Below are 13156 nucleotides of genomic sequence, written 5' to 3' on the forward strand. Positions count from 1 at the left end.
ATCTTAATGGGTTGTTGTAAAGATTGCGTGGCGTATTGAATGTACAGTGGTACCTTGGGTTACATAGGCTTCAGGTTACATATGCTTCAGGTTACAGACTCCGCTAACCCAGAAATAGTACCTCGGGTTAAGAACTTTGCTTCAGGATGAGAACAGAAATCGTGCTCTGGCGGCGCGGTGGCAGCGGGAGGCCCCATTAGCTAAAGTGGTGCTTCAGGTTAAGAACAGTTTCAGGTTAAGAATGGATCTCCGGAACGAATTAAGTACTTAATCCGAGGTTCCACTGTACAATGCAAATGTTGGTGGTGGTGGTGGATGTAGCATTTAAGCTATTTGATGTGCATTCAGATGGGAGTGAGACTTGCTACCGGATATGCGGAGAATCAGGCTGCATGGTTCCCATCCTAAACATACTTATAAGAACATAAGAAGAGCCCTTCTGGATCCGACCAAAGGCTCAACTAGCCCAGCATCCTGCTGTCGCATTAGCCAACCAGCAGTGTCCATCTCTGTAACTCAGCCATGAAGCTTGCTGGGTTACCTTGAACCAGTCGCCCTCTCTCAGCCTAACTTCCCTTGCAGGGGTTGTTGTGAAGATGACATGGGAGCTGGGAGAACCATGTACACCACCTTGAGCTCTGGGGGGAAAGGTGGGATATAAATTCAAATGAATAAATGCCAAAGAGAAGCCTATGAACAGGACTTATTTGAAAGAATATCCCATTGAAGCCATTGGGGTTGGGGAACACATGGGTAGGATAGTGCAGCAAAACAACAGTTGGATGCTCAGTTAGTTTGCTTAAATCTAATTGAGCTCATTTGGATTTGCATTTTAACACCACTGCCTGCAGTCCCATGCACATTTATTCCCCATCGAAGTCTTGAGTCAGCTTGCTCAAGATCAGACTGCAAAAAATAATTATTAATTTTTGGGAGAGCCATGACTGTCTGTTAATAGCAGGTAAGGTTACAGATAGACTTGGAAAGCATTTTTAGTGGTTATGTTTCTCATTTTGCTCTCCACTAGCCTATTTTCCTCCCCCTCCCCTATTAGGTATTAGATAACATACCTTCAACCTGCATTTTTCTTTTGGGCCCTGAGGGGGGTTTGTATTATTCGGTTACCTGCAGATAAGTTAGCTGTAAGATCCATGCTATGCCTGTGTTCGTTCCACAAAGCAACCAGTAATGGTCAGGCCTCAAAAGTAGATTTTAAAGTTGTAAGAGTTATCTGACTCCCCCCTCAAGCATCCAGTTATTCTCTCCCCCCCCATTGCATAGACTTGCTTTTATTTCATTTCTCAAAAGAATGGTTTATTGAAAAAGTGACACTATATTTTCCAGTCTGCTGTCTCGGAGAGGCATAAAATCCAAGCGAGATCCATGAAATTTAAAACCATGGCTATGGTCTGAAAACCGGGGGGGGGGGCAGGGAGCAAAGAAAAGAGAAGTGCTTTTTTCTTCTTATTTCACAGAAGTTTCGGAACATTTTGAAAACACACTGGAAAAAGATTAAGTATTCAAACTCTACTGTACGAAAATAATTTTATCATTTGCGATCACCAAAGGAAGCCTCATTACAGTCCCATTAAAAAGTACTGGAGTGTTACGATGATTTTTTTAACGTCTTAAAAGATTTTAAAGCTTAAGGAAGAAAGAGATCTACCATTCATTCCCCCTCGCTATTTCAGTACGGAGAACTGCATAGCAAGGACATGGTTTGCTTATTGATCCGTTTTCCATCCAGCATTTCACATTGTTTTGTATAGCTTATGCAAACTACTATTTTATTGGTTGTCTTAGTTAAGCCTAATAGCATCTCTCCTCATTAAACAGAGCAGAACCATATGCTTCTATGCTATTTTTTTTTTTAAAAAAACCCATGTACATCCACACCGAAAAATAAACTTCCTTGTTCTTCTTCTGTAGGCATGACTGCTGAGATTCTGTTTTGATCGTATCTCACCTTTTTGATTTGCAGACCAGAAAAGCAATTTGCATGCAACCTCGTTAGACGATGCAGAATACCTGTGGCCTAAGGAACTTGTTGCTTCTGGAAACAGCCAGGCTTCTGCAAAGGCAGGCCGCAACATTCCTCGCAGACACACCGTAGGTGGCCCTCGAAGTTCCAGAGAAATTCTGGGAATGCAGGCATCAGATATGGACAAGAAGAGAGAAGCTTTTCTAGAGCACCTGAAGCAGAAATATCCCCACCATGCCACTGCGATCATGGGGCACCAAGAAAGACTGAGAGATCAGGTATGGAAGACAAAGCAAATGTTTACATATGTGGCTTAGGTTCTGATGCTAAAACCCCTGTGGATATTTATTCACGCATGGAATTCCTGTGCAAGTGGGCTTTGCTGCTGAATGGGAATGAATTCATGGAGCTCCTGCTGATAGTGAAGCCAGTGGGGGAGCCCTTATTCTTGCAAGGAATCAATATGGAGCTTGCGTACATGTAAAAAGCTGCCAGATCAGACTGATAAAATACAGGAATGGCTGGGTCTTAGAAAATCATACAGTGCAGTTCCATTTCAAAGTGAAAGCAGGAGAGAGTTTGTCTGCAGGAAGTTTTTTGTATGAGGGACCATGCACGTAGAAAACTTAACCTGTCAGGGAAAAGTATTCTAATCTAGCCTTTTCCCTGACATGTTTAAATGGTTTGTTTCTTTGCTTTTTTGTAATGTTTAGGGCAGGCATAGGCAAACTTGGCCCTGCAGATGTTTTGGGACTACAATTCCCACTAACCCTGACCACTGGTCCTGCTAGCTAGGGATCATGGGAGTTGTAGCCCAAAAACGTCTGGAGGGCCAAGTTTGCCTATGCCTGGTTTAGGGTTTATAAATACTAAGCACCCAGATATTCAGTCCTGCCGCTTCTGCACTCTGAAATGGTATAGTGTAGCAAGAGTTGCTCCACTGCCAACACATGACCCACCTGATTGTGTGTTTTCTATCGGCTGAAATTCTTTAGGACAAAATTACAGACCATCTGACTCTCTTGAGTCAGGGGTAGCCAGTGTGGTGCTCTCTGGATGTTGTTGAAAGTGATCTTACAAACCATGAAAGGGTGTGTGATACTTGAACTGACAAATAATCATTATAAGGCTGTTGCTCCACCTCTGCTTCTCAAGGAAGGAGTGATGAACAGAAAGGTATTTATAAGCCATAGATAGCTAACATGGATAATAAACTACAACTCCCATCTTCCCAGACCATTTGCCATGCTGGAATGACTGCAGTTGCAGCCCATAACAAGGGCATCATGTTGGCTTCCCCTTCTCTAAAACATGATGTGCCTCACAATTTGTAAGCTCAGCACAGGGTTTGGGTTCCAAATCATAGGGTCATATTCAACTAACTTTTGCTTAGAGTAGACCCATTGAAATTAATTACTTTGGTTCATTCATTTTGGTGGGTCTGCTCTGAGTAAAACCGGTTGGATGCAATCCATGAGTTGGTTGTGAGCTTTGAATCTGAGCCTTTGTCAACCTGCTGTGACAGAAGTATTTTAACAGGTTCTGAGGCACCAGTTTTGCTCGACTAAACACAATTGCTTTTCAGCCGTTATAGGACATGGCATGAAAGCACAACCTGCTTCTTTGTCAGAGCTAAGCCATAGGCAGCTGTCGAGAGGGATGCAGGAGCCAGGGACAAGCTGGGAGCTGGAGCTAAGGGCTGGAACCAAAGTTGGGCTTAATATTCGACTCTGGGTTTCCAAGACAAATTTGTACCTTGCTGAAATGGGCATATGGGGGAATATTCAGTGACTTTTCAGAAAGGGCAAAATTCTCGGAACTTTTTCAGGGGTGCTGCCTTAATGAGGCATGCCAGAGGTAGGACAGAGCAGAAGAAGACTTACCCTTGTTCCAAATTCCTTTCTTCTTGATCATATTACCTAGCTAAACTTACATTGACAAAAAGGGTGGTACAAGTCGAATTATGTTTTAAAAGCTTGGTTTCTCTCTGCCAGGCTTGGGTTAGCTTAGCTGAAAGGAGTTTAGAACAGGGGTAAGTTACACCAGTATAAATTATACTTGGCTTCCTATAGTTTGGATTGTTCTGTTAGGTTGCCCCCCCATAAATTGATTGACGAAAGCTTAAGATGACTGGTGTGATAATTAAAACTAGCAGCCCTACTGTTAATTTGTGTGGTTTTTTACTGGCTGTGGCTAAACAGCCCATGGTGGGGACTGGAATGTGGAAATGTCCTGTTTGCAATTAAATTTAGTACTGAGATCCTTGGCCAGCCCACATTATGTCATTACAAAGTCTTCAAAATGATTTTAAGATTGAGGGCGGATTCCATTTTCCTACCCCACCCTTTCAAAAGCATGCAAAGTCAAATGAAACATCCACAGCTGATTTTGACAATTCCTCTGTGTCTGGAATGTGTCACTTGTCAGTGATGTTACTGATGGAGAGGAAGTGGAAGACAAAATTTGAAAATAGCTACTATCTAATCAAAGAGCCATTTTTCTGAATGACACAACTTAAATTATAGACTAAGAAAATGCAAAACCCAGATGCTCTGTTTCTGGTGAAAATGGCCATAAAGAAGCTGTTTCTGTTCACATTCACAACTAAATGCACCTAATATAGTTTATACAAAGAGACATTACAATCAACATTTAAAACAAAGCTAAAACACAAATGGGCAGAACAGGAGCAACCTAATAAAGGGTGGATGAGAAGAAATGTTGGGATCACAGCAAAAGCTATTTGCATTTAAGCCAGCTTGGGAGGGGTTAATGTGCCAGTTTCTGTCTGTGTTTCTTTTGCACTGGCCAAAAACATTTCTTTTCCGCCAGGCTTTTGGCTTTTATCTGTGGCCTCCTTCAGTGGGTGGGAAGTTTTAGTCCTGCCTTTGAAAAAAATATGAATTGAGTTTTAGATTTTTCTCTGCCTTGTTTTCATGCTTGTTTTCATGTGAATTACTTTTGCAAAAGAAGCGACTAATAAATTTTAATCACCGTCAACTTCATAATAGCACACTTTGTACACTCGCATGTTCTCATGTAGGGCTTTCTTGTTCTGCATTCCCCAGATACACATACCCTGGTGCTTTAAAGTTATCTCTGTTCTCTAGTGTGATGTACGCATGTACGTGTTGTGCTGCAGGAAACTCTGGTACAACACTGGTGTTTCCCGCAGCAGCTCATAAGATGTTGGAGCTGCTCTCAGAGCTCTGATTTCCTGCCAAGTGCTATAAATCTCTGAGTACTGCTTGCACCTCCCCTCTTTCCCCCTCTGACTTTGAAATCTTGAAGCTCTTCCCTGACTGCTTCATTGATTGTGCTTGTTATCTTTGTAATGAACTAGAGTATCTGTGTGGAGAATGCAGGGTGGTAGTTAAAGATAATGCACAAATTGCTTTCTTTTTTAAAAAAAAGAGATGTGAGATTAGATCTTTCCTGAGTCATGTAAATATTTTGTTCCACTGGTGAAGATACTTGCAAGCCAAGTTTGAACAGACTATTGCAGAGACAACCCTACACATTTTGCAACTTGATCTCCCTCCGAAGCCAATAAATTACAGAAGGAATGCAGTAACTGCATTTGCTGCTTGTTTAAAATGTGCCATACTTGCTAATTTATTAAGACTGCAATCCTAAGGGTGCGACGTTTTCTCAGGAGTAAGTGAGGTTGAATTCAGCAGGACCTACGTCTGAGTAGATATGGTTAAGATTGTGCTGCTCTGTTGAATTCAGTGGGGCTTACTTCTGAGTAAAACATGCATGCGTCAAAGGAATATCTCCTATTTATACATTTTATAAATGAATCGGGTATGATAATAAGTGCATAACCTTTAAAGCAACATCATTCCTCAGAGGGTGAGAACATGTTGCCTTTGTCTAGAATCATTCCCTCGCCAGGTTCATGATCAAAGTAGAGATGTGTTTAAAGATAGCATACACAACAAGCTGTTCATCTTAAAACTATTTCATGGAAACCTGTCATACAATTAGCGAAGTCTGCTTCTTCATCAGTCGTAAAGACCTGTGACAGACAATCCCTAGCTAATTGGTAATGGGTGTATGTGTGGTCTGCCCTTCTTCAAAGGTTAAAGTACCACAGGATTGCAGGAAAGGCTGGCTGCCCCATAAGCTTCTGCATGGGTGGAGGCTCAAAAACAAAGAGGACCTAATAAGAGAATTGGCTCCAAGTCCGTGGAGGCCTGTCTGAGACTTCTCCTTCCCTCTATTGGTAGACCCTGGGTGGTTTACATGGTAGTGGTGATAGCTAGTAACAGGTAACAGCACTGCGAAAGATGTCAGGTTGTTGAGGGCTGCCATTTTAATTTCCCACAATGCCCCAGAGTAGTGACGGGAGAGGAATTAGTTTAGTTCGCATTTTAATATGAAATGCCCCAATTCATAAGTTCTGAAATCAAATAGAAATGCAGCTACCCTTCAAAATACCGTATTTTTCACTCTATAAGACAGACTTTTTCCCTCCTAAAAAGTAAGGGGAAATGTGTGTGCGTCTTATGGAGCGAATACAGGCTGCGCAGCTATCCCAGAAGCCAGAACAGTGAGAGGGATCACTGTGCAGTGCTCCCTCTTGCTGTTCTAGCTTCTGGGATAGCCCCTCAGTCCCTTCCCCCACCTCCTGGAAAAGCCCCCAAGAGCCGTGTGGAGCGTGTGTGCGGCTCTTGGGGGCTTCTCCCTCCTCAGGGGAAAAGCCTGCAAGCGCCACGCACACGCTCCACGCGGCTCGTGAAAGGGAGCACTGAGCAGAGCCTGGGATGCATACAGGTTCTGCTCAGCGCTCCCTTTAAAGAATATTTTTTTCTTGCATTCCCCCTCTATAAAAACTAGGTGCGTCTTATGGTCAGGTGCGCCTTATGGAGCGAAAAATACGGTACTCACTTTTTCCAAAGGTGTCCAACCAAATGAAGTGTACAAAACTGTCTGCATTGTGGTAGTGTGGGAATTAATTAAAGAAATAAAAGTAGTTTTTCCCTCAAATAATGAAAATGAGAACATGAGTTTGCAGACAACCCAAACATAACCACAGCCAGACATCAGCTTTATCCTAACATGGTGTTCCTAATGACTCAGTTGGATGCTTTATCCATCCCATCTGTGTACTTTGCTGCCTTTGTGTGGGTGGCCCCTGCAAGGAGCTCAGCATCCGGGAAGCCACCCCTTTCTCCTTCTATTGGGACACAATCACATCTATTGTTTTACTGCTGGGAAGCAGCCAGGTAGAATGACAGAAATGATCTGTTGATGTTTTTCAACTTCTCTTCCACCTTATGAATGCTTTGCTGCCTAATGGCTTTTGGACAGCATCCAAAGAACCCATAAGCACACAAATGACCTTCTCTGTGGTCACTGGGACTTCCTCCACTGTCAGGTCATCAATTTGCATCAGAAGCTGTTCCCAGAGATCCTCTATGTTTTTGTGAATAGTCAGGTGGAGGGGGTGTGTCTTGCTGCCTTTGGGAAGGGATCCCCGCAAACCTTGCTGCGTGCAGGGAAGCTCCTCGTATGACCATCTAGATATCAACCTAGCACGAAGCAGAAAAGTGCTTCTAATAGGCATGCCGGCACCCAGTGGAAGAACCTTTATCTGAACATCAACCCCCAGGCACTGTTATGATACAGACAATGCACTCTGACAGGTGTGGCTCTTATCGCAAAACAATTCCCCCAGAAACTAAGGCAGAACTTCTCAGATCTTTCTGAAAGGAATAGTAGGAAGGTTGTCACAACTCCAGAAGCTGGTGCCGGACTGGAGTGGAGGAAGGTGTTGTGTGTCTCTCCTCACTCCACCCCCCACCCCCACCCCCCGCACCTTTGATGGAAAATGAAACTTTCAGCATGCTTTGACCAGGGAAGCCCGGAATGACTCGCGAATGAGACCCGCCGTTTACTGAAAAGAAGGAGGAGAGACATAAAGAAAAGGTGGTGTGTGTGTGTGATTCCTAAAGGTCTCCGAAGTTTTGGAGGGGCAGCTTCTGAACGTGGTGTGCCAAATTCCCTGCCTTGCGGGTAGGTCCACAGAGTTGCACCGCTCTTTCTCGTTGTTCTCTGTCCTTCGAGAGAGCAATGGCGGTTAGCGAGGGGGCAGTGCGGGAGGGAAAGCAGCTGAGGCAGAGGAGAAGGAATCTGCTGTGAGATTCAAATAATGCACGGAGCAGCGGTGGAAGGCTGTTAAAAAATAGCTGAATTCCTGCCAAATAAAATGGGGGGGGGGGAGAGAGAAAGTCTCCAGGAGAAACCAGTTTTACAGGTTGTGCTGCCCAAAGGGCATTATGGGTTCTTTTTTAAAAAAGAAAAGAAAAGAGAATTGTTGCAAAGGGAAACAATGAACCTGCAGAAGTTGTATTAGCAAAACCTTATAAGGCCTGGGTCTTCAACACAACAGTTTTTCGGGTGTGTGCACGCTTGCGGGTTGTTTCTTTTTGCACTGTTGGGCAGGTCACATTTTGTTGCTCCGCGGTTATTAGAAAAGACCCGTCCTATACTCCCACAGTTTGTTCGCCTTCAAAAGCCAAATAAACATGTGTTCTATATATTTTTTAATAAACCTGCTTTGTAGTAGATCATCACCATGCCAAGGAGTAGACTGTTAAACATTTACTTGGAAGGAAACAGTTCAGTTGCATTGTGCGGCCTCAATCTGACAGGTTAGCTCCACTGTGTAGGCAGGTGGGGTTTAAGTAACCATGGAGATCTGTGATGTCATGCTTGGGAAAGCATGTTAAGGCAGCTAAGGGTACATGTTGCCGTTCAAAGTCCCATAGGCTGGAAGTTGCTTTTATGCAAATGAGAAAGTTTCACTTGGAGAGGGGGGTGAAGGGGGGCTAAATAAATTGCAGTGGAGACACATGGGAGGCGTTTTACCTGCCTGGGATTGTAAGGGAGTTTGTTCGGAACTAAAGATTTGGGTGACTACTCAAATCTTGGGAGCTGTTCTCCAGCGTATTTCTTGGCTTGCCTCCAGAATCCTGCAATTAGGTAAACAAAAATGTCCTCCTTCGCTTTGCGACGACTATAATACGATTGTTTGAAATCTACTTGGCTGTGTTATTTTCTTGAGAGTAGAGCTGAATCAATAAATGGGGTTTTCTGGTATGATGTACTTTCTCTCTCTCTCTCTCTCTCTCTCTCTCTCTCTCTCTCTCTCTCCCCCTTCCTCCTTTCCCCACCCCACCTCTTGATTTGAATGATCAGCAGATTTTTGAATGCCGTGAAATAAGGAGGAAGTTAGGTGACTCATGCTTAATACGAGTGTGGTATTAGAGAGGAGAAACCAGAAAATGAAAATGGATTTGTTCTATTGGTAGAACCTTTCTTACTAACAGTTTCTGCTTTCACTGTTAAGAATCAAACTTAATATCACAAGTTGTTGGGGTTTCTTTTTTTTTTATAAAACCTTTCAAAATGCAAACTGCAGAGGTCCTTATTATTCATTCTTATAGCATTATTTTGTGGAAGGGCAACTTTGGAATGGGTGCAACAAGTTCCATTATATGACTAAAAATGTTTGGAGGGGAAGAGCACAATGAATTCTTTCCCATCGAGGAAGAAGCTACATGGATAGAAGTAGGTTTTCATTTTTTTGCTGCTGCAATAAAATGAGTGGACTCTTACAGTTTGACCATCAAAGGGAGTGGTTTGGGTAGCCAGGGTTGAAGTATGAGTAACTGGTGTCCTGGCAAATAGTTGTTTGTAGCATGAAAGGCCACCGATTCAGTTTAGACACCTGTGAAATGTAAATGAAGGATGGAGGCATGGCAGAATACCTGGGGAATGTTCAAAACAAGTTTCTATGCTTCCAGCCCAAACCATACAAAACCCTGAGATGTATAAAGAGCTCTCATCATTTGCTGTTCATTTCTTTATATATATATGAACAGAAGTAAATTTAGCAGTGCAAAACACTAACAAAATAATTGGAAACAAATGAAAATTTATTTTAAGCTCTTTTTTAACCCCATTTTTTTTTGTCTAGTGCATTGCAGATCTATTTGACTTGACAGTCATGGACAAATTGCCACTATTAGTTATTAATGGGAATTTATAGACTTAATTTCAAGCCTGCTTTGTGTGTGTGTGTGTGTGTGTGTGTGTGTGTGTGTTGGAAAAGGATCTGAATCGTTATGTGTTTAATATTGAAATATGTCATATTGAACAATGTGTCAAATAAACCAGCGTATTTGCATTAATTATGCTGATTGTGGTTGATGAAGTGGAAGACTAGAAGGGGGGATATGAAGAAAAACGAGTCAATGTTAATATTATGTGAATAAATTTGTGGCTGGTAACCATATGTAGGAAAATGGCGTTTGATTGCAGCAAGAATATCTTATGTGTTCTGAATTGATGCATATTTAACTAGCGAGTACCTATCATTATGGCTGCGGATAGTGGCATTGTAGGGAACCTTTAGGGATGGAGCACATTTCTATGCACAGAAAAAGGCATTTCATGTTCCAGTGGAATGGCTGGAAGTGCAGTTCAGGTCTTGAAGTGGTACATTTGTCCCAGACGAAGCACTTCCCAAGTGCACCTGCTAGCTGAGTCAGTTTCCTCACTTTGCCTAATGCAAGGGCCGGCTCCCTAACCAATCTGCAAGTCAGGGCCCATTTGTTCAGCACCATCAAAATCAAGCGAATGGGGCCACTAAGAACTGGGCTTCCTTCTGTTTTCCTAGTCTTGCTCTAGCTTTCATGCCACCTAGAATTAGGTCTGCAGTTGTCAACTGTTTTCTGTTTTTTAAAGTAATTTGTTGTTTTTATTTAAATAATTTATATACCACTTATGTATAATAGTCTCTAAGCTGTTTACAAGTATACAATGCAAAGAATAACAATAAATTAAAATGATAAAATCAGACTTCAGCTGGAATGCCTGTTGGAATAATAAAAGAAATGTCTTCAGTAGGTGCTGGAAGTTCAGTAGGGAAGTGACCTATCTGACCTCAACTGGAAGGGAGTTCCATAAAACACAATACTAAACAGTTCCTGGTGGGTAGGAGAGCCATGCATCTGAGCCATGGAGGACCACTAACAGTGACTCCCCCCAAGGCATCAGTGATCAGGCAGGGATATAAAGGCTTGGTTCAGTTTGCCAAGCTCATTTCCTTATCAAGGTGAAGGCAGTTCACTGCTTTGATTTTTTATTTATGAAACAGTGATGTGTGTTCTTTCTCTCTGAATAGTGAATAGTTGCTTTGCAATTTTAGAACCATGAGCAATCAGTCCATAGAGCCTCTTTTAGACATATATAGTCACTTCTACATGCCAGGCGGCATGGCCTCTTGCTTGAACTGTTCCTGACCACAGACCCTTGCACTGCCCCAGAGTCTGTTTCCAAAGTTCTCCAGAGCTAGCTGCTTTCTGAAGGGGAGGCATCCGAAATGAACTGTTTCAGAAAAGCCTCCTGGCATTCACTCATATCTGTGTGTAAGACTTTACCTGGACATGTTGCAATCCTTGACTGGGCTTTGTTCAGTTGCTTCTGATAGCAGCAGCTACTCCTCTGTATTTGTTTTCTTGCAACATTGTCTGAGACAAGTCATCTACAAGTCCTGGACTGAGAAACCATGGAGTCACTGCCAAGAGCTTATCTAGGCATGTTTTAATACCAAGGAGAAAGGGATTCAAGTGCAAGAAAAGTGCAAAGGAAAATGGATGTAGCTCATTTGTTCTGCTTTTGCACCAACCGGCCAATCTTCAGCAGGTTGGGTGTGTTTTCATTGGGGTCACGATGCTTCAAAAACACTGCAGTTGTCATGGGGCATTGTCCACCACATTCTAGTCTGCTTCTTGGTCTCACCAAACCTAGTATTGAATTTGTTTTGTCCTCTTCTGCCTGATCAGAGATGCAAGACTCCTTTTTTATGATTCTTGGTGTTCAGTTTGGGGGGACTGCCAAAACAAAGCTGACACTTGCTGTGGAGTGTTTTCAGAGAGCCATACTGATGTGATGGTCACTATAAGCCTTATTCCTTTTTTACGCTGAAAACATAGGTGAGCTGTGGCTCTCTTATATCAGGCTTCACCAGCTTTGGGTCTCCAGATGTTGCTGGACTACAGCTTCCACTATCCTTGACGGTTGGCCATGCTGTCTGGGGGAGATGGGAATTGGCATCCAAGATTGGGAAAGGCTACTTTAAATGTTGTTGGGCTACAATCCCCATCATTCCTGATCATGAGCCACGCTGGCTAAGGTTGATGGGAACTGTTGTCCAACAGCATCTGGAGGACCACAGGTTCCTTTAACCCTGCCTTCATGCTACGGTGTGTGTGTGGTTTTTTTTTGGGGGGGGTGCCATATCTGTATGGTAGAACACAAGCTTCAAATGTAGAAGGTCCCAGGTTCATTAGTTTGGAGGCGGTACTATAGTAGGTTGAGCACATGCTTTTCATACAGAAGGTTCAAGGCCTGGTATCTCTCAGGTTAGAAGACCTCTTCCAGAGACTATGTAGAGCCACTGATAGTACAGGACTACATGGAGTAATAGTCTGACCTGGTGTAGAGCAATTACCTGTGTTTTCAGAACATTCAGTAGTTTCCTCAGAAGCTTATCAGGGTTTGTTTGTTTGTTTGTTTGTTTGTTTTACAAGAAGACATTTGGAAATGAGCTTTTCAGAAGGTAAGCTTGCCCACTATAACTAGTCTCCCCTACAGTGTGTAGGCACAACAGGAGCATGTTCTAGGCGTCATTGGTATTGTTTGTGAACTGATGGTAGAATGAGCCACAGGAAGGCACATGGACAAGGTTCCTTGGGGCAGGGCGGGTTAAACACTGACTTCCAAGAGTCCCTGGCAAGGACAGCAGAAAGTGACCTCGGAACATGCCCATCTGAAAAACAGATATTGAAGCAAGCTTTGATCTCAAATACAGGGTGGGCAGGCCTGTAATCTTTGTTAATAGGAACCTTTAAAAGGAGAGAAGTCCATAAATAAGATTTTGTTCCTTGAAGCAGGCTGCCCCTCCTAAGTAATCGCTTCTGCACCTGCAAAGATACTGTGGCGGCAGAAAATCATTTGCTCTCCCTGAACCTCACACGCAGCATGTTTGTTTAACCCAGTTGGTGCAGGCAGCACTTCCCCTGGGCTTAGAATGGGGAATTTCAGTAAAGGGTGATGTCTTTACGTTGATAATGCCTAATGCAAACAGAGTTGTGTGTAATT

General features: G+C 43.0%; 1 protein-coding gene across 38 annotated transcripts in view; it reads left to right on the forward strand.

Moving 5' to 3' along the window:
• Positions 1-13156, forward strand: part of KIAA1217 — a 371747-nt gene that overhangs the window by 187258 nt on the left and 171333 nt on the right. For 33 of the 38 annotated variants that reach the window (XM_083579171.1, XM_083579180.1, XM_083579178.1 and 30 more), the window contains one exon: positions 1982-2259. In XM_083579171.1, coding sequence (XP_083435297.1) covers positions 1982-2259 — 278 coding nt within the window. Of the gene's footprint in view, positions 1-1981; positions 2260-7720; positions 8003-8694; positions 8972-9481; positions 9560-13156 lie in introns of those variants that run through there. The other 5 variants (XM_083579188.1, XM_083579181.1, XM_083579182.1 and 2 more) reach the window with 5 other exon arrangements.

Source organism: Podarcis filfolensis (genome assembly GCF_964270895.1).
Source record: "Podarcis filfolensis genome assembly, chromosome: 12".
Lineage (NCBI taxonomy): Eukaryota > Metazoa > Chordata > Lepidosauria > Squamata > Lacertidae > Podarcis > Podarcis filfolensis.